Source organism: Leishmania donovani, chromosome 19, assembly GCF_000227135.1.
Source record: "Leishmania donovani BPK282A1 complete genome, chromosome 19".
Taxonomy (NCBI): domain Eukaryota; phylum Euglenozoa; class Kinetoplastea; order Trypanosomatida; family Trypanosomatidae; genus Leishmania; species Leishmania donovani.
The window spans coordinates 275,158-300,277 of NC_018246.1; the positions used below are offsets into that span (position 1 = coordinate 275,158).

At 61.2% G+C, this 25,120-nt stretch overlaps 8 protein-coding genes across 8 annotated transcripts; all 8 read left to right on the plus strand.

Annotated features, from left to right (window-relative positions):
* Positions 1 to 1,152: 1,152 nt before the first annotated feature.
* LDBPK_190610 (hypothetical protein, conserved) lies at positions 1,153 to 1,434 on the plus strand (the record flags this gene model as incomplete). The annotated part of the gene is made up of 1 exon (XM_003860191.1): positions 1,153 to 1,434. One exon carries the CDS (start codon positions 1,153 to 1,155, stop codon positions 1,432 to 1,434), a length of 282 nt encoding a protein of 93 aa, XP_003860239.1.
* A 1,400-nt stretch (positions 1,435 to 2,834) lies between these two features.
* On the plus strand, positions 2,835 to 5,069 carry LDBPK_190620 (hypothetical protein, conserved; the record flags this gene model as incomplete). The annotated part of the gene is made up of 1 exon (XM_003860192.1): positions 2,835 to 5,069. The coding sequence occupies one exon, from the start codon at positions 2,835 to 2,837 to the stop codon at positions 5,067 to 5,069; it is 2,235 nt and encodes a 744-aa protein (XP_003860240.1).
* A 673-nt stretch (positions 5,070 to 5,742) lies between these two features.
* On the plus strand, positions 5,743 to 6,180 carry LDBPK_190630 (histone H3 variant, putative; the record flags this gene model as incomplete). The annotated part of the gene is made up of 1 exon (XM_003860193.1): positions 5,743 to 6,180. The coding sequence occupies one exon, from the start codon at positions 5,743 to 5,745 to the stop codon at positions 6,178 to 6,180; it is 438 nt and encodes a 145-aa protein (XP_003860241.1).
* A 2,082-nt stretch (positions 6,181 to 8,262) lies between these two features.
* LDBPK_190640 (extracellular receptor, putative) lies at positions 8,263 to 11,019 on the plus strand (the record flags this gene model as incomplete). The annotated part of the gene is made up of 1 exon (XM_003860194.1): positions 8,263 to 11,019. The coding sequence occupies one exon, from the start codon at positions 8,263 to 8,265 to the stop codon at positions 11,017 to 11,019; it is 2,757 nt and encodes a 918-aa protein (XP_003860242.1).
* A 1,305-nt stretch (positions 11,020 to 12,324) lies between these two features.
* LDBPK_190650 (hypothetical protein, conserved) lies at positions 12,325 to 18,123 on the plus strand (the record flags this gene model as incomplete). Its single annotated transcript, XM_003860195.1, has 1 exon — positions 12,325 to 18,123. The coding sequence occupies one exon, from the start codon at positions 12,325 to 12,327 to the stop codon at positions 18,121 to 18,123; it is 5,799 nt and encodes a 1,932-aa protein (XP_003860243.1).
* Positions 18,124 to 19,184: 1,061 nt separating this feature from the next.
* On the plus strand, positions 19,185 to 20,513 carry LDBPK_190660 (DNA-directed RNA polymerase, alpha subunit, putative; the record flags this gene model as incomplete). Its single annotated transcript, XM_003860196.1, has 1 exon — positions 19,185 to 20,513. The coding sequence occupies one exon, from the start codon at positions 19,185 to 19,187 to the stop codon at positions 20,511 to 20,513; it is 1,329 nt and encodes a 442-aa protein (XP_003860244.1).
* Positions 20,514 to 22,054: 1,541 nt separating this feature from the next.
* LDBPK_190670 (U3 snoRNA-associated protein UTP11, putative) lies at positions 22,055 to 22,615 on the plus strand (the record flags this gene model as incomplete). The annotated part of the gene is made up of 1 exon (XM_003860197.1): positions 22,055 to 22,615. The coding sequence occupies one exon, from the start codon at positions 22,055 to 22,057 to the stop codon at positions 22,613 to 22,615; it is 561 nt and encodes a 186-aa protein (XP_003860245.1).
* A 1,749-nt stretch (positions 22,616 to 24,364) lies between these two features.
* LDBPK_190680 (kinesin, putative) lies at positions 24,365 to 25,120 on the plus strand (the record flags this gene model as incomplete). The annotated part of the gene is made up of 1 exon (XM_003860198.1): positions 24,365 to 25,120. A coding segment is annotated over one exon (756 nt), but the record flags the coding sequence as incomplete, so codon positions are not given.

The window sequence follows — 25,120 nt, forward strand, 5'->3', positions numbered from 1 at the left end:
TGCCGCGGCGGGGGCGGGCGGGCGCGGGGGGGGGGGGGGGGGGTGCAGCGGAGGCGGGTGAGCAGTGGCTGCATCTGCGTCTGTGTTGCTGGCATGTGTTCGTGGGCGGGATCGGGGCATACACGTTGGAGAAATACAAAAAAAAGGAAGGGCCTTCCCAGCTTGTTTTTGTTCTCTCACGCTGTGTCGGCCTTGAACGTTTGCTAGTGTTGCTTCCGTGTGTGTGTGCGTGCGCGTACCGGTCTGCCTACGCGGGACCGCAGGGTGCCCTGTTGGGAAGAGCAAGAAAAAAAACAACAGGAGAAAAGCTGGCCATCCACGTCTGTGTTTCTACGCGGCCATGTCTCTTGTGTCGGCGGCTAACACGACGACATGCAGTGGCGCGCAGAGGGGATGCAAGGAAAAGGGACACAGCAGGTTGGTGCGCTTCATGACATTCCACATTCTTCCGCTTCAGTGGCGTTGCACAAGGTTTCAATGCGCGTACAAATATATAGAAGCATGTATACGCAAAGAAAGGGGCGCATCTTTCGATAAAAAAAAAAGTATATCGAGCGGTCGTGACGCTTTCAACGGCAACGAAAGAAGTACGGATACGCTACGTTGTCCCTCACTCGCGCCTCATACTGTTGTCCAACGTCGTTGCGCGTCCCTCCCCTTTTTCTCCACTCTCCCCTTTCTATTTCGGCGGCATGATTGGCATGACTATCACATCTCCTTTTCGCCTACTCTTTCTATCTCCTTGTTTCGCTCATGTCTTGTCTGCTTGTGTAACCGCCCCAAGCAACACGCACGCTCGGGTTGTTTCTGGGTGGCGCCTCTCTCTCGCTCTCACTCTGATACCGTCCTCTCTCTATAATTTTTTTTCGCGCTGCTCCGCCACACAACTCGCGTGCAAAACGTCTGCACACGCACAGAAACTCGCTGCGGAAACGTCGCACAGACGCGAGAACCGAACATACTTCCTCCCTCCCCACTCCTTCCCGATCCATTCCAGTCTGCTTCCGTATCTTGGTTGCACAAGCAAATAGGGGTGGTGTCTCTGGGTACCGCTGGATCGAGCGCGAACTTGTCTATCAAGAGTGCGTCGCCCTCAGGCAACAGCTGCTAGTTGTGAGACCCACGAAGCGAAAGTAGCTGCAAGGCGATAGAATGAACACGACGGCACTCGTGCAGATGTGGGCGCTCGTCGCTGTCGCGCTCTCCATTACCGCGGCGCAAGTGGCGAGCGCTGACTCCAAGACATACGTTGCACCGCACCCGACGGTGGGTCTCTCCTCCAAGGACGAGGAGTACCTTATCGGCGTCGTTTCCTTCGCCGCAGTGGTGGTGGCTTGCTTCATGGGTATCGCCTCAATGGTAAAGATCGACTATGATGATGACACGCTGCTCATGGTGGAGGTGCTCGGGGACATAAACCACGAGAAGGAGTAGGCGCCTGCGCGGAATGCGGTGTCCACAAGTCACGTGCGTGCCGTATGGTGCGTGTGGCTCAGCTGCCCTTGTTCGATCACTCGCTCCGAGTGCCTGCGTATACCCTCATTCTCCTCCTCCGTCTTTACTTCTTCCCGGAGGCGCAGCGGCCGTATAGGGGAGGAGGGAAGGTGGACATTGGCGATGCGGGTACATGCGCTTGCTTCAATATCGATGCATATATATATATATATATATCTGTGTGCGCCGAGGAGTTGGATGAGCCTCGGCAACGAGAAGCGCGAGAGGAAAAAGATCGAACCGCGTGCGAGGGAAGAGGTGGAAATTTGAAAGAATTTTAGGGCCCGTCCATCACCCGTCCCCTTCCCCATTTACTTTGCGCTGCGTGTGTGTGTGTGTGTTCACGTGCGGTGCCAGGCGTGCTGAAGACGGGTCTGCGTTCCCCGCTGCGAGCGCTTACCCGTATTTGACGGTTTGTTGTTGTTGCTCATCGCCTCACTGCGGCCGTGCCTTCGCGTTGGTGCGCGGCCGTCATTGAGGCTTGAGCCGCAGGTGGATCTCTCCCGTTGTTTTTTTAGTGGCGCTTGCTTGACAGCGTCGAGGCGAGACCAAAGCACATGCCCTCACCGGTGAAGAGACGAGAGGGCCGCACCGCTGCGTGCTCGAACTCTCGAGCAGGGAAGAGAAAGGGGCACGTGTGAGGCACGAGTTCATCCCGGCACGCGCAGACGGCGTATTTTTGAACTGCCTGTCCACACTTACCCTGCGCCTCGAGAGCTCTACATGGGTCTGCGTGGATGTAAACATGGAGCACGAACGGCAGCGCTCTGCCTGTCTGTCTTCTTGCGGTACCCCCCCCCCTCCTCCTCCCTCCTCTCTGCCCCCTCCCTCCCTCCCTCCCCATACCCTTGCTCCACCGCCCACGGCGCACGAGAGCATGCGCCGGTGCATGTGGACCTCAAAGCGCCTTCATCGCACTCTTGCCCGTGTTGTGCCCTGCCTTTGCTTCGCTCTGCCGCGGTGCACGTAGCAGAGTGGCCACCTCGAAACGCAAAGAGGGAGGGCGTATCAAGACGACAACCTCCCCCACCCACCCAAGCCACCGCAACCACCCATCCGGCACAGCCAGCGTGCGCTCCGTGTGTGTCGACCTTGTTTTTCCTTCGCACGGATCCCTCTCACCGCATAGACTCTATACCCCCGCGTGCTCTCCCACCTCCCTCCCTTACCCCCGAAGCTCACACACTGAGAGGGGATATACGCCAATTTTTCTACGCCACAGCAGAACAGGGCGGCCCTTGTCGTGCTGCGGTCTCCTCCCCGTGCCTGACACGCGGTAACTCTTCCTTCCTTTCTATCGACTGAGCAATTACCCGCTGCTAAGAGGAAGAGCAACGGCTATGCAGATTGAGGTGAAGCTCTCGCTGGAAGATGCGGAGAGCTACCAGCGCACCCTCAATACCCTCGCCAACCACCACCTCAAGGATGAGTGCTACTACGACTTATTTTTTGACTTTCCTTATCCCGCGCTGCAGGAGCGGAGTAGCGTGCTCCGGCTGCGCGTGCCGTGCGATCCGGCGTCTGTCTACGCCCGCTCCGCGGCCTCGGCTCCGAGCGCGAGTGCAGGCGGCAACGGCAACTACGACCCAGAGGCGGAGTACGAGGCGCTGTTGCGTGCATGTCGCGGCGAGGTCCCGCCGGGTTTCGGCGCTGCGGCTGGTAGTAGCACCTTCGGCTGTGCGCATGCCGCGACCGTGATACCGCAAACCGGAGGCAGCGGCAGATCTGATCACGGACTCCCGCTCCCCATCTTCATCCCTGGCGCTGCCGGGAAGCTTATCCTGAAGCAGAAAAACACGGTGGAGCACGGCCACCAGATGAGCTTTGTGGTGGAGGACGCGCAGGTGCCGGCGGCGGTGGTGGAGGCACTCGTGCGCCTTGTCCCCGACTCCCTCTTCACCACTGGCGTTGTCCCTGCCTCGACGGCGACGGACGGCGGCGCGAGCAATATCTTTACCGTGTTGTCGGCATACGCACAGCAGCGTCCGCACAGCGACGACGGCGCAGGCGATTCTGCGATTGTGCGGATCCTGTCCCATCTGAGTGCCATTGCGCGCGCCTACGCGCCATCCAACGACGCTGGTGCGTCGGCCGCGGATCCTGATAGCTCTGACGCGCACTTCACGCAGGTTCGCTTTGCAGCAATGGGGACGCACACGGCTTACACGCAGCAGCAGCTCGCGACGTCGCAGCGGACTCTGAGCAAGGAGGGCGGAAAACTGGAAGATGGTGGTGGTGCTGGCGCCGTTGCGGTGGTGCCGCAGCTAGAGGCCGTTGCTGGATTCATGACACTGCGGAAGGTGTTTTCGTACGCCCCACTGATTGCCCTGCAACAGGGCCTCGTCACGGCGCTCGAGCTCACAGAGAGTGAGCGGGAGTTCAGAGAGGGACTGCGAGTGCGGGTCGACGCGAGTTACCTTCTTCCAGGGCTTACCATTTACGAGCTTGAGGTACCAAAGTGCGGCGTCGCCGTCGATGACGTGGCGACGGAGGTGGGTAACTTCCTCCGCCAGCTTGCGGTGCCGTTCCACATGGGTAGCGAAAGCAAGTTTTCGAGGTACACGCAGTATCTCGCGGCAACCCGCGAAGCGGAGCGGGACGCGAACGACGTTAAGCTTCGACTAACAAACGTGAATGGGTACGAGGAGGTGCGACGCAACCTGCAGCAGCTGCTTGTGTCGACATCGACCGCTACTGCACAGAGCTCGCAGGACCGACGCCACCTCTCAAACACCGAGGTGAACCCCGTGGAAGGCGAGGAGGCCGGGGCTGACGACACGTGGTGGCACACGAATCCGAACGGCTACCTACAGGAAACGAACGAGGACTTCTTCTTCGACAGCCCGGAGCAGACGCTGCGGCGCGGAAAGAGCTTCCTGCGACTGCGCAAGCAGCTGCACTCGAACAAGTACCTTCTCACTCTCAAGGCCCATCAGGTGTTCAGCGGTGGCCAGCAGAATTCGCTGTCGAGCAAGGTCGATGTGTCGGAGGTGGTGGCTCGTGCTCTCATCGACAACCCCACGCAGTTTCTGCACGAGTACGCCGAGCGCTTTGCGGTGGTGAAGACGATGTGGAAAGAGTTCGGGGTGCGAGAGCTGTGCCGCACCGCCACCTTCACGACGGAGCGCCTGACAGTGCCGTGGTGGGCTGCTCAAGCGCAGCAGTCGACGCTGCAGCGAAGCTGGGCTGCTGGGACAGCGTCGGCTCTCGCAAAGCAGAGCCAGCCCACCTACACCTCCACCTCTTACTATCTTTCCCAGCAGGAGCAGCAGCACCGGGGCTACGGAACGGCAGGCAAACTGCCACCCGTTCCGCCGCTGATCATCCATTTGGACAGGACGCTCTACAAGTTGCCAGCCGACGCGCAGGCGCCACGTATCCCGTTCACCCAGTGCCGCTCACGGGGCGACCGGCAGTGCGAGACGTACGAAATAGAGGTGACGAACATTGTGGCCCCGACAGAGCCGAAGGACGTGGTGGCCGAGCTGACGACGGTGCTCAATGGCTTAGGGGTGGAGTGGACCGTTGGGGTGCGCAGCAAACTGGAGCAATATTTTTCCTTGATGGACATGTGAGGCCACTGTCGCCCCAGCCTCCACCTCTACTTCCGCGAAGAGCGCTCGCGCCTGCTCTCTCCCCTTGTGCGTGTGTGTATGTGTGTGTGCTTGCCCTCCGCGGCGGCTACAGAACGGAAGCCGACAAGCAAACCAGTGCACCGCACGTACGGTCTTGGCGTGATAGACACATACGTATATGTGTACACACACACATAGATCTAGACATATATATATATATATGTTTGCATAGATGTATATGCATACCTACATGTGCATATTTGTATGCGTGTGTACGTGTACGTGTCTGTGTGTGTGTGTGTCTGCTCAGCTCAGACCCACCTCCTCCGTCTCTCCGCACCAACACATCCCCGCACGGGCTCCTTTCTTTTGTTGTTGTTCTGTGTCGCTTACCATGCTGTCTCCCTCTTATGCCCCCCTCCCTCCCTCTCCCCTCCCTCTCACTCCTTCGGCCTTCGATTTGCGTCTCCATTAGCCAACGCTTTTTTGTTGTTCTCCCCTCTTCTTCCGTCGTCGTTCCCGCAGTCCCAGCACCCACGCCCCTTCTCTCTGTCCGCCCTGTGCCTTGATCTGCTCTCCTTCACGCGCGACCTCAAGTGTACACGTACTGATATACACGATTCCCTCCACCCCACCCCCTCTCACTGCCACACCCGCTCACAGCTCCTTCAGTATGGCCGGCGTCACCAAGGCCGCTGTTGTGGCCAGCCACCCGAAGAAGAATGTGGCAAGTCGCAAGATGAACAAGAAGAGCCGCTCGATGGCCAAGAAGGAGGCCAAAGCGATGCGCGGAGGCACCGCTGATTCCAAGCGTCGTCGTCACTGGCGCCCAGGCACTGTCGCACTGCGCGAGGTGCGCAAATACCAGCACTCGACGGAGATGCTCATCGCGCGTAGCCCGTTCCGCCGTCTCGTGAAGGAGATTATGTCCACCTTCAAGGACACGATGCATATGCGCCACTCCGCCCTCGAGGCGATGCAGGATGCGACGGAAAGCTACCTTGTGAGTTTGCTCAGCGACGCGAATCTGTGCACCATTCATGCCAAACGTGTAACGCTGTACCCCAAGGACCTGCAGCTAGCATTGCGCCTCCGTGGAGAGCGCACGTGAAGAGAGCTTGAAAGATGGGGCGAGAGAAAGGGGAAAAAGTCAGAAAAGGTTCGGGTGAGAATCGTAAACGGGGCGGTGATGCGTGGAACCTGCCTATTCGCCGTTGCCGCTTTCTTGTCCGTTGTTGGGTTACCCCTCTGTATCTCTCTCTTGTGCGCTTCGATCCGTACTTCCGACGCCATCGCCGCCGTTATCCGTCGCACCGCAACTGTTCCTCTCCCCTCCCTCTGCGACACGTGCTCAGCTAGATTTTTTTTTCACGCTCACCTGCCTTTCGTTGAGCATTTTCTTTTTGTATTCATGTGCGCGTGTGTGTCCGCGTACTCTTTTTCTTCTCCGCTTTCGCGTTGCGCGTTTCGAGGAGCGGCGGCTCTCCATGTACTCGTCCCATGTCTCTGTCTCTCTCTCTCTTGCTCTCTTGCTCTCTTCACCCCAGCCGAGCTCGTGAGTATGTGTGTACGCCGGTGCGTCGGTGTGTGGGTTACAGCAGGCAAAACACAGAAAAAGGAAGACGACGTCCCTGTAGCTGCTCGGTGTCCGTTTTTGCTCATCTTGCTGTGTCGGTGCATGTCTGTGTGTGTGTGTGTGTATCGAGAGACCGTTTTTTGTTCTGTTTCTCCCTTCCCTTCCCTCCCTATCTCTTTCCTTCCTCTTCTTTCCATGTCATGCTTGCATCGATGGCCTCTTCGCCGTCCACTCGCTGCCAGCGCCGCTGCCGCATTCCATGCCCGTATGTTTGTTTGAGTGTGTGTCTCTGGAGATTTCAGCGAAGATGGAGGGCGTTAAAAAACACCGACGAAAAAAAACACACACACACACACAACGTGAGGCACCCACACACGTGCGTGGATCTTTAGACGGTCGCAAAACGTTTTCGTCGCAGGGATGCGCCACGTCTGCAAGGTGTTGCTGGCAGTAGGAAAGAACTCTGCCTGCGCCCCTGTCTTAGCCGCCTCTCTTGCTGCCCCCCCCCCTTCCAGTCTTTCGCTGGCTGTGGTGGCTGAGAAAGCCTTAGTGAGTGCTGAGGGGCTCATGCGCACCGTACGCCGCTGTTGCCACCACTTGCAGTGCATTTTGCAGAGACGCCCACCACCGCTCCCCCCCCCTCGTCACGGCCCTCCCCACCCCCTCCCACCCGTGTCTTATTTCCGTGGAGGGGATAGGTTGCTGTGTGGGAGGGGGTGGGGGAGGGTAGGGAGAAAGGCAGGGTGCACCATTGGCGGGCAACGCACCGCCAGCCGCTCCAAGCCGAGCGCATCGATGCCTCTTGACAGTATCGGCGCGCCGACTATTTGGTGATGCGCTGCCTGTCTCCTTCGGAGCGCTTTGGCGTCCGCCTTGTCGTTGCGTGCGGCTTTCTCACTCCCTCCCTGGCTCCCTCCCTCCCCCCCCCCTCTCCCACTCGCCTTTTCTTCTGCTGACACTCATTTCTTTCCTCTCCCTGTCTTGTTCGGCTGTTTTTTACCGATGCCCACGCACGCGCACACCGCGCGGGTCCTTCCACCTCCTCGACACCGACCCGCACATGCTCGACAACAAAAAAAAAACATGAACGTAAAGGCTGGTGACGGCCAAACAACTCCCCCCCTCCCCTGCCTGTCTTTGAGCGCTTCCTCGTTCACCATCAGGGCTGTCACAAGAACGAAAACAAGTGGTAGTCTTTGCTCCTTCTTGCCCCGCCGCCACGGTCGGCACCGCCGCCAGATACAGCTGTGCGCTCAGAGACCCCCACGCACCTCCCTCCCCCCCTCCGCGAGCTTGGTTGTGTGCTGAGAGCGACGATTCGGTGCCTGGTCTAGGACGGAAGGAAAAGCACGCCTTCATCTTGACCATTCCCATCAATCTTGTGGACCCGACAAGTTGGGGGCAGCGCCGACACACGCACACGCAATCACGCCAGCCTGACGCAGCGGCCGCTATCCGCCCCCCCCCTCCTTCACTCCACTCCCGGCTCGCTCTAACGACGAGAAGATCGCACGACGCCTGCCCACCGTCACTCCCCTGCTACTCAAGTAAGGCTTGCTAGGCAGAAAAGGCACCAACACAAGCCCACAGAAGAAAGGAAGACGGCGGGAGAGAAGCATGCCCGCATTGACTTCTGCGAAGCCTCGCCGCTCAGCGGTCGTGCTGCTCGCCACTGCTGCCTTCGTCATGCTTGTGTGCTTGCTAACCTGCAGTGCAAGCGGTGCAGCGACCGGAAACTCGAGTGGACTGGTGTGGGTGATTCTCACTGACCTCAGCCGCACCACCATGACAGAGGCTTCTCTCTCGGAGGCGATCACGGCCTTCCTGACAAACACATCCGCGACGCACCAGTACCTGAACACTCTCTTCCGCCCTGCACCCATCATCCTCGACACTGGCGGCAATCTCCTCACCGCACTGACACAGATCACCGTCTTGCTGAGTAACCCGCTCACCTTCCCGAGCGTCCTGTTCCTGGCCGAGACGGCCGACGTGTCGGCATCCGTGGTGGATATGCTGCGGCAGAACGACACAACGTCCGACATCCTCATTATCTCCGCCCACTCATCGAACACGCGTCTGTGCGATCCAAAGACGAATCTGCGCACTATGTGCATGGTGCCGCGCGACATGATCAACGTCCGTGGGCTGCTCGAGGTCGTGTCGAATCAGCTGAACTGGTACTCCATGAGCCTGGCCTTGAGCAACGACGACTATGGCGACGGCGTTGCACAGGCCGTCACGTCGGAGGGGCAGACGGCGTCGACAACGGCGACTATTGTGGCGCACGCATTCATGAACGGCGCTGCCTCGACGACAGATGACGATGCGGTCGTCGCATCCCTCATCAAGTACCGCGCGCGGGGCGTGGGTTGCTTCCTGCGGGAAGCAGAGACGCGTCGCCTGCACGCCGCCGTGGAGCGCAACCGCCGTGCCGCCAACAGCGTTTTTCTCATCGCCTCGCGCGAGAGCCTGAATGTGCTTCCAGACCTGACCAGTGACGTCAACGGAACCGCGAAGCCGTGGGGTGCCATCTTCGTCTCTGCCTACACGCCTCCAGCGGAGCTCGTCAGCCAAGGCTTCTTTCCCACGACGCACGGAACCGCCGTGGATGAGTACGGCGCCTTCGTGCTGAGTCACCTCCTCGACGGCCTTCTCATGCTGGACGCTGCGAAGGGGGCGATCGACAACATGTCTGCGCTGCGCGCCGCCCGTTTCCGCGGCTACACCGGCAACGTTGCCTTCGACTCGATCTACTACCAGCGCGTCGAGACCGTATTCTCCCTCATCACGGCCAGCCACACGGTGCGCAACCCACTCGTGACGTGGACTCTGAAGAACTACTCGTCAGACGCGGCGCAGGTGAATGCGAACCCAAATGTGACAAGTGCCCTCATCAAGACGTCGCCGCTGCGCACAGCAAAGATCTGCATGGCGTCGCCCTCGAACTGCGCGTTCACGCAGATGATGATTTCAATGTTGTTTGTGCTTACGGCCCACAACGAAAACGTCGCAGACAACGACAGCGACAGCGTCTTCAACTTCTACCCTGTTGCCGTGAGCACGGGCGCTAGCGGCGTCATGGGGCTGGCGTCGTTGATCCCGATAGCTCGCTCGTGTACAGTGCTCACCGGACCGGGCTCCGACGCGGTTGTCATGGCTGTCACCCCTGTGGTGAACGAGTTTCATATCCCGCAGCTCGACTACGCCGTCTCGAACGACTACTTCACCGACAACGTGCACACGTATCCTTACTTCTCGCGGAGCTTGCCAAAGAACACCTTTGCGGATGTGGCGGTGACGCAGCTCTGCGTGCACTACGGGTGGGAACGCGTGATCATCGTCACCTCAAACGACCAGTTCGGCATCTCGCGCGCACAGTCGATGGCGACGAGGATGCAACAGCAGAACCTATACGTGGAGGCGACCTACTACCTCTCCGACGGTAACAACGCCACCGTGGCGGACTGCATGGAGAAGATCTACGCCAAGTTGGTGAGCCGCATCATCATTCTCATCAACCCATTCACGGCTGCACAGGCAGAGACCTTCTTCAGGCTCAGTGATTACCTCACCTACATGCGCCAGTACATCTTCTTTATGGACAGCGCGCTCTGCCACGCCGCTGCGGCCTCGGCGAACGGCGCTGCGCTGCGTCAGAAACTGCCGAGCTCCATCTGCATCTACCCCAACGTGACGCAGACCCGCCTGGCGGCACTGAACACTCTCTACACAAGCAGCGACTACGCGACGACGCGGCAGGAGATGCGCAAGCTCATGAGTGACGGCGGGTTCCTCTCGTCGGTGGAGTCGTGTGACATCAGCTCCATCAGCCCCTACGCTGGCTTCGCCGTGGACGCCGGCTACGTCCTGATAGACTCCGTCTCTCGCGCCGTCGCTGAAAATGTGTCGCTGAATGTCGCCGCCCATCTGCTGCCCTACATCCGCAGCACATCCATTGACAACTTCGCTGGCGACTGCACCATCGACTCCACCGGCAACCGCCTCTACGCGGCCTACTCGATCAACATCCAGCTCTTGAATGGCAGCTCGCTCTTCATCGGCACCTGGAACTCGAAGGCGTCACCGGCGCTGGAAATTACGGAGTGGTCGTTTGTGTGGCTGACGAACAGCACCGCAGTACCGCTCGACACGTTCCGGGATGCTTCCTTCGTCCTCAGCACGGCCTTCTCGGCCTCCCCGGGGGCGATCGTGATTTCCATCCTCGGCTTCATCCTCACCATAGCCGTCTTCTACTTCTGCTACCGCCACTACCGCATGCAGAAACTCGTTGAGCAAGCGTTGGAAGCGAACCAGTTCCCGGTGACGGACGAGGAGCTGCGTTGCCTGCGCGGCATCAAGGACGACGTGTAGGTCACACAAGAGAAGAAAGGGAGGCGATGCGGGGGTGGGAGAGGGGGGCGCGATCACATGGATGTGCCAATAAAGCAGACAACGAGAGGAGACATCGATGCACGTGTGCTGGGCAGCGTGTGAAGGTGCCACCTCCTTTTATATTTTTTCCGTTGTGTGTGGCGGTGTGCTGAGTTTTCTGACGATGCTCTTGCCGATGCCTTTCGATGTCTGTGTCGCACTCCCTCTCTCTCTCTGTGACACCGACACGAGTCGGCGTGCTCGTGTTGTTGGCCGCATTGCCGTGCTCGTTATTACTCGAGTGGCCGTCTTTCTCGGTGGTCGTGGTGGTGGTTGGCAAGCCCGCGCGCGGTGCTGCGCGTGGTGCATGTAAGCAAAGAAATTTTGCTCTCTGCCACAACCCCGCGCCTTGCGCTGCGCCACCAACACCACTCTGCTTGTTTAACAACGAGGCTTTCGCTGTCTCTAACGGAAGCCCCTTGCTTGTGCGGGAGAGCCGCTAGTGAGCGTCGTTCTCTACCGCAAGCGCTTGTCCCGTGTGAGTGTGGGCTGTGGCCCTCTCACCACCGCAAAGATGCCCATAGAAAGAAGAGGGTGTCTCACCTGTCCTGGTGCGTGCCCGGTGTCTCTGCGAGACACAGGGCATACCGACTGGAAGGACAGAGCAGGGTCCGCGGAGGGGAGATGCATGGCCCGGAGTGCCGTCGCGTGTATGGCGTGGTCGTCGCCACGTCTCCTGTCCAGTGTGTCTCTCTCCTTCACCCCCTTGCTATCGTTCCCGGCGCTCCTATGCGGACACGGTCATCACCTCCTCCCCCCCCCACCACCACCTCTACTACGACCACCACCGTCGCTGCATCTGTTGTTTCTTTATTGAGGGCGAGGGGCTCTTCTGTTTTCGCCATCATTGAGCCCAAAGAAAATAACCGGTGTGTCGAGGGGAGCTTACGTTGCCTCCACGCCGTACACGCGCACACCCAAGCACCACGAATTGAACCACTCCACTGCCGTTTTCAGCTCTTCCTCCTCTCCCTTTACTGTCTGCGCACACACACGCACGCACGCACACATTGCCTCCGTCGCCTTCCCTGCATCCCTCTGCCTCTCCGCGTGTGTCTGAGCGTACAGCCTGTTCGTCTCTAGTCCGTCACCCGCGGTCAAGCTGCTTGGTTGTGTGGCCGTGGATTTTTTTTTTTCGTTTTTTTCCTCGTCTACTAGCGCCGGTTAATTGTTGGTTGGCGATTTCCAGCCGTGCGGCAAGAACTGCACGCCACACCCTTACACACACATACACACACGCCTGTTATGTCCTGTAGCCTCAGCACCTTTCCTACGACGAGGCAGGCGTGCCCCATCGCCCCTGTGTCTGCGCTGCGTGCGGCAGTGGAGCGGCTACAGCAGCCCGACGCCACGGCAGCTGGCGCTGTGGACACGCGGCGGCCCAACTACCTCCTCGATGTTCCTGTCAGCGCCATCGACGTCGATCGCTGGGAGAAGCGGTGGCAGGAAGCGATGAGTGCGGTCTCCTCGTCCTTGCCTTCTCTGGGCGTGGGCACCAAGGGACAGCTTCACTTCCAGCACGCCTCAATGGCGTACGCAGCGCTCATGACCGCCGATGAAGCGTCAGCCCCGACGAACGCGCCGTCGTCGCGGCACCTGGCACCGCTGCCACCGTTTGTGTTCGCCACCGTCAAGACGCTGCCAATGACGCAGCTGCTGAAGATGCGCCGACAGTGGCTGCCGCACCGCCAGCGGTTTGCCGTGCACCAGCAGCGCATGGGCTTTCTTGACGCCGTGTTGAGCCACGCTGTCGTGGCCCTCGTCGGCCCGGCTGGCAGCGGCCGCACGCTGCAAGTGCCCATCGTGCTCTCGGAGACGGAGGTGCTGAAGCGGCGGCGGCTCATCGTTGTGAGTGCGAATGCAGCGGCGGCGCGGCTGACGACGCTGCGCCTGCGCGAGGAGCGGGGCGAGGACGTGCAGCACTCCCGCACCGTCGCCGCAGCCGTGCCCAACCACAACGAAACCACCGAGAGCACCAGCGTCGTAGTCACCACCGCCGAGGTGATGCTGCGGCAGCTCCTGTGCGACCCCTGCCTCGAGGACGTCGGATGTGTCGTCTTCGACGACGCCCATCTGCGCAACGAATCGACGGAGTTGTGCCTCTCGCTGCTGCGCGATCTTTTGGCGGTGCACCAGCAGTGGGAACACCAGCGTGGCGCGCCGGCCAGATCGGCAGTTGCCTCATCATCGAATGGGTCGGCCGCCGGCCCCGATGCAGACACAGCACAGGGCCCCGATGCGGCGCGGAGGCGCAGGCTGCACATCGTGTTGAACTGCCCTGATGAGGCCTGTGCGACGACGCTACTGTCCTTCCTCGCGCCATCGCGGTGCACGGCGACCACCTTCGTCTTGCAGACGGCCCCGACGCTGGTGACGGCGAATACCACGTTGTACTTGGAGGAGGCCGTGCAGTGGCTGCTCAAAACCGAGAAGGAGGGGAGCTGCCTTATCAGCGATAGCGCTGCGATGGAGGCGACTCTGGTCTCGTACGCCGAAAACGTGGATGCTGTTGCGCGCATCATGGCCGCCGGCGACGCAGACTTTGCTCACCCGGCCGCCTTTCGGCGCTACTGGTTGCCGCTCATTCAGCAATGCGTCGATGAGTTTGACAAGGCGGACCGCGGCGTGGCTGGTGCAACCGCTGCGCAAGGCCGGTCGCCGCTCTCGGCGATCGTACTCGTGGCACCCAACAACCACTATGTCCACGTCATCGCCAATGCTGTGCGGGAGGCGCAGCGAACGTCGGCAGAGCGCGATGCAGCGGCGTCGCGGGTGTGCACCGCCCTCGCTGAGGATTCACCGTTTTCGTCGTTCCTGACGGTCGCGCAGCGCACGGCCGTGAGAGACGCCTGTCAGCGCTGGATCATTGTCGCGACGAGCGAACTTAGTCAGTCGGTGCTGCCCTCCGGCTTGGATGTCGGGCTCGTCGTCGACTGTGCGCGCAACGGCTACACGACGGTGGACACGACTACCATGGCGGACACCGTGGTCATCGAGTACAGCACCATCGCACAGCTGCGCCACCGCCGCAAGCTAGCCAAGATGACGGCGACGGCGTCCCCTGCTGCTGGCGGCGACGGCAGCACGCCCGCTTCGCCAGTGGTTATTCAGTTGATCCCTAAGTCTATCCTGCACGGAGCGCACCACCGCCGCCTTAGTGCGGACCCCGCCCAACACATCATTTTCCGCCTCCCCTTCAGCCGCTACGTGCAGGTGTATCAGGTGTTGCAGGCACGGGAAGAGGCGGCGCTGTCGCAGCGCGCGGCCTTCTCGCTCTCCGCTGCCGGAGGCGCCAACTTGAGCAGTGCGGTTGGTGGTGGACCCTCGATAGCGAGCAAGGTGTCCACCGTCCTTGCGTCGCAGCTCATTGGCGTGCCTGCTGCGACGGCGACGCGTTACGAGGCGGTGCGTCGCATCATGGCTTCGGTGGAGTCGTACCTGCGCGCAGCCGGGCACCTCGCCGTCGACCACACCGCTGGCTCCCCGGCGATGGGTCAACTCGTGCTGCAGCCCATGGCCGTGCTTTCCTTGTGTTTGCCTGTGCCTCTGCAGGTGGGGCGACTTCTTATCGTTGGCAGCCTGCTTCGCTCTTCTCTGGCAGCCGTCACGGCGGTGGGGGCGTTGTGGTGCTGCAGCGATCTGCTGTCGTTGCAGGGTGCCGGAGCTGTGCGCGTGGCGGACGCGTCGGATGCCGCACGCGAAGCTGCGGAGGAGCAGGCGGCGCTCTTGACGGAGGCGCGGCTATTCTTTTCGCGCGACTCGCTCAGCGATGTCGTCAGCGCCTTCCACGTGTATCAGATGTGGTGCTCCACGAAGGCCAACCCAGAGGCGGAGCGCGATTTCTTGGCGGAGTGCGGCGTTGCAGGCGAGGTTCTGCAGGCAGTCTTCGACACTCAGGTGCAACTCTGCATGCTCATGCGAACCTATGGGCTGCTGCTGCAACCCGGCGAAGGAGGCGAGAGGGGTCGCGCCGGCGCTGGGGAGTCGGAGGCAGAGAGGACTCTACGGGTGTGCGTGGAATCGGTGCAGCAGAGCACGTCCGAGAGCGTGGCGCAGGTGTCGAGTGCGCTTGGTGGTGCGATGGCGGCCCTGCCGCCGGAGGTGGCCACGAGTCGCGCCCTGCACGCGTGCGTCACGGCCGCGCTGTACCCAAGCTGTGTGGTGCCGACCGGCGAGGAGGGGATCGGCCTCGTTTATGATGGCGTTTCCACCTCTAGCATCGGCGGCGCCGGTGGTGGCGGTGAGTCCTCGGGTAGCGGCTCTCCGGCAGCTGGCACAGGTCGCCGTGTGGCGAGTTTCAGCAGCGACTGTGTTCTTGCTGATGCGGTGCAGTGCGCCAAGGCGGCCGGCAGGCCGTTTCTCTTTCTCGCCAAGTCGATCGCCGACGTGGCGGCGCGCGAGGCAGCCGTCATGGGCGCGTCGTCTACCGTAGCCGCCACCGTCGTGGAGCAGGTCGACCCTTTGCATGAGGCAGCGGCGGTGGTCTTCTGCGGCCACTTCCACGAGCGTCCGCGCAAAGCACCGACGCGTTGCCGCGGGTGGTCGTCGGTGCTGACGAGTCGGTGGCGCGAAACTCGACGCGCGCGCGCGTTGCCGCCGGTTTCACAGCTGCCACCGACGTGCATCTCGGTGCAGTCGTACGACACAGTGCACTGCAACCACGTTATCTGCACCATGGACCAGAACCTTTCCCTCACAATGCGGTCAACGTCAGCGAAGTGGCTGCAGCAGCTCCGCACCCACGTCGGCGCCTATCTCGCCGCACTGGCGTGTGGGGTCGCCACATCTAACAGTAACGGGTCACTGAAGGAGGCGTCGTCCGCGGTGGCGGCTGAGCTGGCGGAAGCGTGGGAGTGGTGGGAGCGTCGTCATGAGCAGGGCCGCGATTGGCTGCGCGAGGAGCGGTTGGTCGTGGCACATCAGCAGCAGCAAACGGAGGCGGCGGCGGCTGGCTACGACAAGCAGGAGCAGGCGGCGTCGGCGGCCAAGGTCGCTGCGCTGCGGCAGCGTCTCTTCGGCTACTACGAGTGGCAGATTCGGCCGGGCACCCCGGCCGCCGTCGTCGTTCCATCGAATGCGGAGCGGCAGGCGTTTGCCAAGAGCGCAGCCGCGGCAGCTGCGAAGGGGAGTGGCGAGGTCGACAATGGTGACGCAGGCGCCGCTGCAGAGGACGACGACCCCATCGCGGAGGGCGCTGGTGGGGTGCAGGCCACGTACTCGGGCAAGGTGCCGCCGGCTGACATTGACCACATCTTCCGTCTCTGCGTCAAGAGTGTGGCCGCCAAGGGCACGCGCGAGGCCGAGGCGCAGCTGCTTCGCGACAACCCAGACATGTTCGGTTTCCTCAACCCCGAAGACGAGTTCCATGAGTACTACCTGTACTTGCTTCGGCAAGCGGCGCCGGACATGGAGGTGCTCGGCGACAACCTGGAGGAACTCATCGCCTTCCTTGAAGACCTTGAAGCAGAGCTGCGCGGGGAGCTGGGGCTGCCGCACCCGAACGCGGCGGCACAGGAGGACGCCGGGGGAGTCCTGGGCAGGCACGGGAACGGCGAAGACGGCGCCTACGGCGCCAGTGCAGCCGGCATTTGGGGCGGCGACATGAATGCTGATGCGAATGGGCAGTGGAACTCCGGCCCGTTTGGCGGCGGCTACGCAGTGCACGACGTTCCTGTCGGTGAGGGTGACGTGGACGGCTACGGTGACGGCGACAGCGGTGGGTTGCAGCTCGAGTCTGCCGCGATCAACCTCAAAAAGAGCGCTGGTCCAACATTGGCGGAGAAGATCGAGGAGGCAAAGCGAGCGCAAGCGAACGCAGCCTCTACGACGGGCAAGTCGGCCGATGTGGCACCCCCTATGATGATCGGTACCCCTGCAGCGCCGGTGCAGATGAGCGTGCCCGCGGCGCCGTCGCCAGCGAGCGTCAATACGCCGTTTGTGTCTACCAACGCAGGTGAGACGCTCGCAGACAAGCTTCGGGCAATGCAGATGGCCGCCATGGGCGGATCTGCAGGCAATACCAGCGATCTCGCGCCGCTGCAGTTTTCGGCGCAGCCGAACGCCGATCCGACGAGCGTGCAGCCCGAGTCTGCGGCACCGTGTGGCGTGCTGCCACCGCCACCTACGGCAGCCGACTTGCTCGCCGTCATCAACGGCGGCGACAGCGCGGATGTGGCACCGCCACAGGCGTCCCTTGACCTCGACTTTCAGCAAGCTCCGCCAACAGCAGAGGAGCTCCTGGACTTGCTGGGGCCGGCGCTCCCCACTGCGGCACCCGATGACCCCTTCGCAGCTGGCAGCAGTCTCGGTAGCAGCCGGGCTAGTGCTACGCTGCCCTCTGCGGCGATGGCGGCGATGATGATGGGGATGCCAACCACACCTCTGCATCGGCCGCCCCCGGCCATCCCTGCCAAAGCAGTCGAGGAGCGTCCGCCGTCCGTGCTGGTGTACCCGGTGCCGGACATACGGAAGTATGGGAACGTGCGCCTGCTTCTGGCCAAGAGCCTCAGCGAGTCGCTCAACATGCGCGTTGGTCCGACCACGATCGTCGGTCACGTGGCACGCATTGATGTCCCCAACCGCAATGTGGAGGCGCGTGCGCTGGCGCTGAAGAAATTCACATGCGGTGACACCAAGATCACGGTGCACCTGTTCAAGAACGACCGCATCATAGACGACCCAGAGCGCGAGGAGCGCGAGCGCCGCAAGCGACGCGAGGAGCTGCGGCAACAAGAAGCGGAGCTGCACCTGGAGCGGCGCCGTCGCACCGGGGCTGCTGCAGGTGGCGACACGCAGGCCCGTGCTAAGGCTTCTCGGCGCGCCGGTAACGTTGGGGCCGCCCTCACCGGAAGCGCAGGCATCGACCCGACGAGTCCAGACGCTTTCAACGACCCGAGCGCGTACAGCGCTGATGCTCCTGTGCTGTCAGCGAAGGTCGACGTGGCGAAGGCAGCGCCAATGAGGATCGGCGTCCTCTCCTCTTCGGAGGATGACGATGATGCGAGCAGCAGCGCCGATTCGTCGTCGTCTTCCTCTTCAGAGTAGCCGACTCCGTGGCAAAACTCGTTTCATGCGCTACTGAAGTGCGGAGCGGGGTGACCGATGCGTGGCTAAGAAAGCAGATAACGATGGTGTGCCGCATCGAAATGAAGTTGGCGAGAGGCGAGCAGGGAAGAGCGCCACTGGAGGGGGGAGAGATGATCTTCGCGCCTCGCATGGCGTGCACGCGTGCGTGCGTGCGTGTGTGTGTGTGTGCGTGCCTGTGCGTATCATCGTGGGGTATAACTTAAGCACGTCCATTCATAGACGCATGCCCAACCGAAGCCGGCAGTGCATAAGGTGAGGGTGCGAGTGCGTGTGCGTGGACCTTCGCACGCGAGCCGGGCTCAGGGCAAACGAAGAACGGAAGACAGCGACGGCCGGCGTTGGACTGGTAAGCGGCGCACACACCTACACACATACACACAAGCACAAACAAAACAACTCACGAGACACACACACAGCGCGAGAAGAGCAGGGCGGGTGGCCCACGTGCGGGCGCAAACGGCGGCGCTCATGTCTTGAAGTGTGGAAGGGGGAACCGTTACAAGGGAATGTGCACATGCCGGCGCATGTGTCAGACGACCCGGAAAAGGAGGGCAGAGGCTGCCACGGAGGACAGGGAGGGGGGAGGGCAGTCGTGCATGGACGCGCCATCCATCTTGACGTTCAACCTCTCGTGTTCGGATAGATAACAGTCGTGCTCGCCTTTGCTGTGTAAGCTTTTCATGCTGATCATCAGCGCTTGCCATCTGGGTCGCTGCCCCGATTCGTGTCTCCTCCTTTTACCTAGCTACCAAATCTTTCACCCCTTCCCCCTACTGCCCATCTGTTTCTCCGCTTCTTCTTGGGTGACCCGCACTTGTTGCTCATTGGAGTACACACCCTTCGTCACCTTCCCTTCCTGCAGCGATAGCCGCCACCAGAAGCAGTGCTCGCTAGGTCCGGTGCTGGCGTTTGGCTGTGCCTCCACATTGGTATTCTCCTTCCTTGCAGCTTTCTGCGCGGCGTGCTGCTGCGAGCACCGACTCGGCACACAAACATTCAGAAATTTAGTCCCCACCTCCATGTCGAAGCCGCGGCGGGACGTCAACAAGGTGCAGATCGGCTACCACCGCGCCGAGAACACCGAGACGGTGAGCTCGCCGCATACGTATGCCTACAGCAGTGGTAAGAGCGTTCCGTCCACCACCAAACCGGATAAACCGACGGTGTCGAATATCCGCATCGCGTCTGCCGTCGCCGGGCTGCCGCCGTCGCGCTTTGCAGCGAATGCGCCCGTGAAGCGGGAGAAGAACGACGAGGAGTCAGAGAGCGCTACCGCCGCAGCAAGCAGCGCGTCATCGTCGTTGTTGCATGGCGCGGCGAGCGAGGCGCGGACGACCGTGGACGGGTTCCCGTGGTCGACGCGGCGGGTGGAGCGGATGTCGTTCGAGATGCAGAACGTGAGTCCTCCCATTTCGAACCTGTTCCGTCGTGTGCTGACGACGGAGGTGCCGACGCTGGCATTCGACCGCGTTTTGATCGAAGAAAACGATAGCCCGGTGCTGGACGAGCTACTGTCGCACCGCCTCGGCCTTGTCCCGGTGGCGGGTCCGGTAATGAAGATGCACTACATCACCGAGAGCAACCAGGCAAGCTTTAGCAACCTGGACCCGAGCCGCGTGCTGCTGTTTGAGCTGGACGCCACGGGCGCCAAGGATGCGGCGGTGACGCCGGTGTATAGCCGCCAGCTGCAGTGGGTGCCGCTGCCGGGGCAGGATAAGAAGACCGGCGCTGTGGCGGGCGCTTGCCAAACGGGGCGCGAGGAGTATGCCGGCGCAGCAGGGGCGACGGAGCACAGCGCAGACGACGATGATGACGCGGTGTTCCTCGTGCATCCTGATATCCTGCTCAGCAAGCTAGGCCCTGGCCAGCGTATCAAGCTCAAGGCGATCGCTGTGAAGGGCCTCGGTGCGGTGCACGCCAAGTGGAGCCCAGTGTCGGCGTGCTACTACGAGATGAAGACCTCCGTCGAGCTCTGTGAGCGGCTGACTGGCTCGGCGGCCGAGGCGCTCGTCAAGTCCTGTCCCGCTGGTGTTTTCGGCTACGAAGGTGGCCAAAAGGGTGCGGCAGCGACTGTCGTAGCGCCGGAGAAGTGTACCCTGTGCCGCGAGTGCCTCCGCAGCGACGGCAAGGGTGCTGAGGCCGCCGCCAGCGAGGGAGACCGAGTTCGTGTGCAGAAGGAGAAGACACACGTCCTCTTTCACATTGAGAGCGTGGGCCAGCTGCATCCGGCACAGATTCTGCGCTTCGGCCTCCGTCTCTTCGCTGAGCGCTGCCGGGCACTCGCGGAGATGGTGCAGTCGACGGAGGTGCGCGTGGCGGATGCGAGCGCCAAGTCGCTGGAGCTTTGAGGCCGAGAAGAAGCGAGCACGCGGAGGGGTTCTGGCGGCAAAAGCGAAGCAGAGGAATGGCAAGGACGAGTGGCACAGGCGCTGGGCTCGGCTTACCACCGCATCCGTCGCCCCCCCCCTCTCTCTCCTCCTCCCCCTCTTCTGCGTGTCCTCGTCACGCCGTGGCAGCGCTGCCTTCTGCGCCATGGCATCCCTGCCTGTTTCTCTTTCTAACGCGTAAGTGTCTTGTTTTTTTTGTTTCTTTCGGTCGGAATGGAGGAGGAAGGGGGGCGGGGATGTGTGTGAAGTGTGCGTGGTGTGTGTTTGTGTGTGTGTGTGTGTGAGCGAGCGGGCGTCTTTCTTCCCTCGCCCACACCCCCCCACACACACACCTTCGCTCCGCTTCACCCGCCAAACCCCACTCGCGCCTGTCGTCTCTTCCTTCTGTCCCTCTTTGTTCCTCGCGTAAAGAATCACACGTACATGCGTGAAAGGAAGACACCAGACAGAAAAGAAGACCGCCGCCACCAGCCTCGTCGGCGTAACGCATTTGATGGGCTTTAACTGCACGGAGTCCACAAGAGCGCGCGCTTACCGGATCACTTCGTGGCATCTCTCAGGCTGCGCGTCGTGGAGTCCTTGGCGAAGGATGGTCGGCGCGATACGCAGCTCCAATGAGGAACGGCTCCATTGGCTTCTTTGGGGTGTCATGAGGCACGCGGAAGGAGCGATAGAGGGGTGAGGCTGGAGAGACCGAGGAAACGCATCGATGTGTGGGCGTCTTCCCTCCTTCGCGCCTGCACCTGTTTGTGGCGCAACGTCGGCACTGTCGAGCAGGTGTGTGGCCCACAAACACGCCCTCGCACGCCCGTATGCTGAGTGTCACAGCCTCATCCCGCACGTGGTTTTCGATCCAGCACGTGGTCTTGGCATGCGCCTCACAGTCTGTCTCTGCCTCTCCCTCTCTCGTCCTGCTCTTCATACGCTCCGCTGCATCCGCTCCCTGCAGAAAGCAAGTACACATACGTTAGTCCGCCATGACGAAGGGGAAAGGCCGCAACCCAGGCGCCAGCGGGCTCGACAAGCACCTCAAGCGCAAGACCCACCTAGAACGGTCGCAGCCGAAGTCGCGCCAGCATCTCGGCCAGCTCGAGAAGCACAAGGATCATGTTCTCCGTGCAAAGAAGCGCAAGGTCAAGGTGCGCCGCCTGCAGGAAATCAAGCGCGCCGCAGCGCAGCGCAACCCAGATGAGTTCAACATTGGCATGACGAAGGCGGTGATGGATGTGGCGAATGGCCGCATGAGGAAGCGCCGGGTTCGACTGGTGGACTCTGACCGGAAGAAGGACATGCAAAAGACGATTGAGCACAACCGGCGCAACGTGCAGTATCTCGAGTTCAAGGCCAAGGCCGACCAGCAGCGGGCGACCGAGCTGCTGAACGAGGAGGCGGCAGCAGCGCTGACTTCGACTGCCCCGCAGAACAAGCACATCGTCTTTGTAAACTCCGAGGAGGAGTTCCGCAGCTTCAACCCGCTCAAGCACTTCGACGCGACGCCGGAGATGATGCGGCAGCACCCGGCGGTGCGCGGTCGCATCCGCGTCCTGGAGAAGACGGTGATGCCGGAGGAGATTCTCATGAGTGGCGGGCACCAGATGAAATCCGCCGCGCAGAAACGCAAGGAGCGGCGCGAGGTGCAGGAGAAGATGCGCCGCAGCGGTGCCGACGCCACCCCCGAGACACGAGCCGCTTTTGTGGAGCGCCTGCGCGCCAAGAAAGAGCTGAAGCAGTACCAGTTTACCGATCTACTGGAAGAGGTGAAGCGCGAGAACGAGGCGACCGCCTCCTCATCCAAGGGCACCCCAGGCGATGACGACGAGCATGAGGAGGCGGCAGCGCAGGACGAGGTCACGCGGCTGCTTGAGTGGCGCCGTGAACAGGAGCGTCAGGCGGCGATAGCGACGGCGCGGCACGTGCGCGAGGTCGAGCAGCGCATACAGCGAAGCAAGAGTCTCTCTGCCTTGGCAAAGAGGATCCGCAAGCAGTCGCAAGGCATCAAGCGGCAAATGGAGCAGAGGCGGGAGAGCCGCTTCAAGCCCGGCGCGACGCGGCGCGCACGGTAAGAAAAAGCCGCGTCTATGTATGTGAACAGCGGCATGCAGGCGAGGAGGGCGGGCTTCTGGGGACGCATTCGCGACCGCCCGGCATCTCCTCCCTTACTCGGAAGGCGTACGAGTAACTGGCGGCGGTGTGCTTATTATATGTATATCTGTAGGCACTCTCTGGCCCTCCATGCGCGTATTCTCGCGCACCATCGAGTAATATAAGCGATACATGTGACCGAATCGGCGCCCTTGAAGGAGATGCGCCGGAGGAGAAGAGAGAAGGAAAACATAATAGAAAATAAACGAAGCGACTGAAGTTCTGTAGCACGGACGGAATCCAAAGGAAGCACGACGTGCCGGAGGAAAGGGCAATCCGCTCTGCCGTGCTGTCCCTCATGGCTGCACGCCTCTCTTGCCACCCACTTTGCCGTGCACCCTTGATGAGAGAGAAGCAAGAAAGCAAGAACGATCAACACGCACACACGAGCTGCTGCACTAACGCGTACGTTTGCCTCCTCGGTGGCCGTCCTCGTCACAATGGCGCGCTCTCAGCTGCACCTCTTTTCAGTGGTTTAAGGCAAGAAGCGGACTGACGACGGGTGTGCGAAAGCCACCTATGCTCACCGGCATTGGCTTCCCTCTCTCTCTGTCTGTAGCCCATGATAGAGGCCCCTCCGCATTCTACTCTTCCCTCGCTCTCCTCTCACGCGCCGCTGAAACCGGCCCCGGTCCTCCAACGAGGACGACGCAATACAAACTCAAGAAGGAGAAACCCGAACCAATCATCTCAAGCACACGCAACTATCTGATCACTACCATCGCCACCTCTCTCCCTCTCACCATCATCACTGTTACCCACTTGAGAGGGCGAAAATAGGCGGAAAGGCTCAGCATTCGCATCGCCAGACGCGCACGGGTCCATCGGGTTGGATTGCGGCACGACATACATCAGCGAGGTCTGAAAGAAGAAGAACACTAGATACTTCTCTAAGTTTGTGTGTGTGTGTGGGTCACCATAGTTCTGTTTTCTCGATTTTGCCCACCCCCCCCTTTTTTTTCCTCTCTACCCCATTCTCCTCTCATTTCATGATTATTGTCTTCGCCGTGTGACAGCTTCTCTCGTCGTCAGCCGCCGCTTCCATTGCTTGATCTTGCGGCTGCCTTCTCCCCACCCCCTCTGTTCAGTCTCCTCCGCCTTTTGTTTTCTTGTGCCTGACGTTCAGCCTGTCTTGGGCTCTCCGTCATTTTTTTTGTTTGCTTGGCGCCTCTCCTCTTTACTTGTTCACACGTACGCGTCCACGCACACGCCCGTTTCTGTGCGGCCCTGCTCCTTGTGTATCTCTCGTGTCCGTCTGTCTGTCTGTGTGTGTGTGTGTTCGAGTCCCGTCTGCCCGCTGACACACACACACACACACACATACGCGCACGCGCTTTACCCTTTTCCCTCTTGTGTGTGCCCCTTTCTTTCCCTCGAGGGAGGGGAGTGGGCTTCAGCGCCGCTTCAGTACTCGTGCGCTTCAGCGTTTGCCAATCAGACCGTCGCCCTTGCTGTTATTGTTGTCGTCCCTCTTCTTGGCAGTGGTCTGCTTTGCCGCGGCTCTGACGATTGTGCTCTGCTCTCTTACGCGCCCACCCCTTTTCCCGCTGTTGTTGTTCGTGCCTCTGTGTGTGTGTGTGTGTCCCAGCGCCTTTCTTTTTGTCGCATCGCCTCGCTCACGGACAGGCCGTTGCCATCTTGCCACACCTTGAAAGCTGAATACCGAAAAGATGAACAGATCCATGTCCGCCCGCTCGCTACACGACAACACGCCGCTTAGTATTTCGTCGGCGCGGCGAACCGCTCGGCGCCGAAGCTCTTTTTCAGCTCGCTCTGTGTCCGCATCAACCTCCACGCACGCCACACCGATCCGTGACCGCCCCCCAGTTGCGCAGAGCGATCGTCGTCCTCGAAATGGCTGCAGCACCAGCATGGCCGAGTACCCGATGCCGACGACGCAGACACAGTCCAACGCCATGAAGGTGTACATCCGTGTCCGCCCCTTCAGTGAGCGTGAAATCGCACAAAAGGTGGCGCCGCACAGCACCGTGCGCATCGACGCACAGAACCCCACGCAGCTCACAATCCTCGATCCATCTCGCGGCTTTCGTCCGCTCACCACGCACCCGTTTACGCGATGCTTTTGGTCCGTCTTTGCGAAGGGCGAGGGGGAGCTGCTGAGCAAGGTGGACACGTACTTGACGGGCGGCATGAACTCCGCTCGCCGCTCTCGCGCGCAGTCGCTGGTAACGGGGCAGCCGGTGGTGAATTCCGTCCGACGCGGCACCCGCACAGGGGTCGACAGTGACGCAACCTCCTCCACCACTGCGGCCTACGACGGCGCCGGCTCCGCGCCAGTGATGGTTGACGCCAATGTGAGCCACCCTCCGTACGCGGGGCAGGACCAAGTGTACATGCACGTCGGCAAGCCCATCGTGGGCAACACCCTCGACGGATACAACGGGTGCGTGTTCGCCTACGGGCAG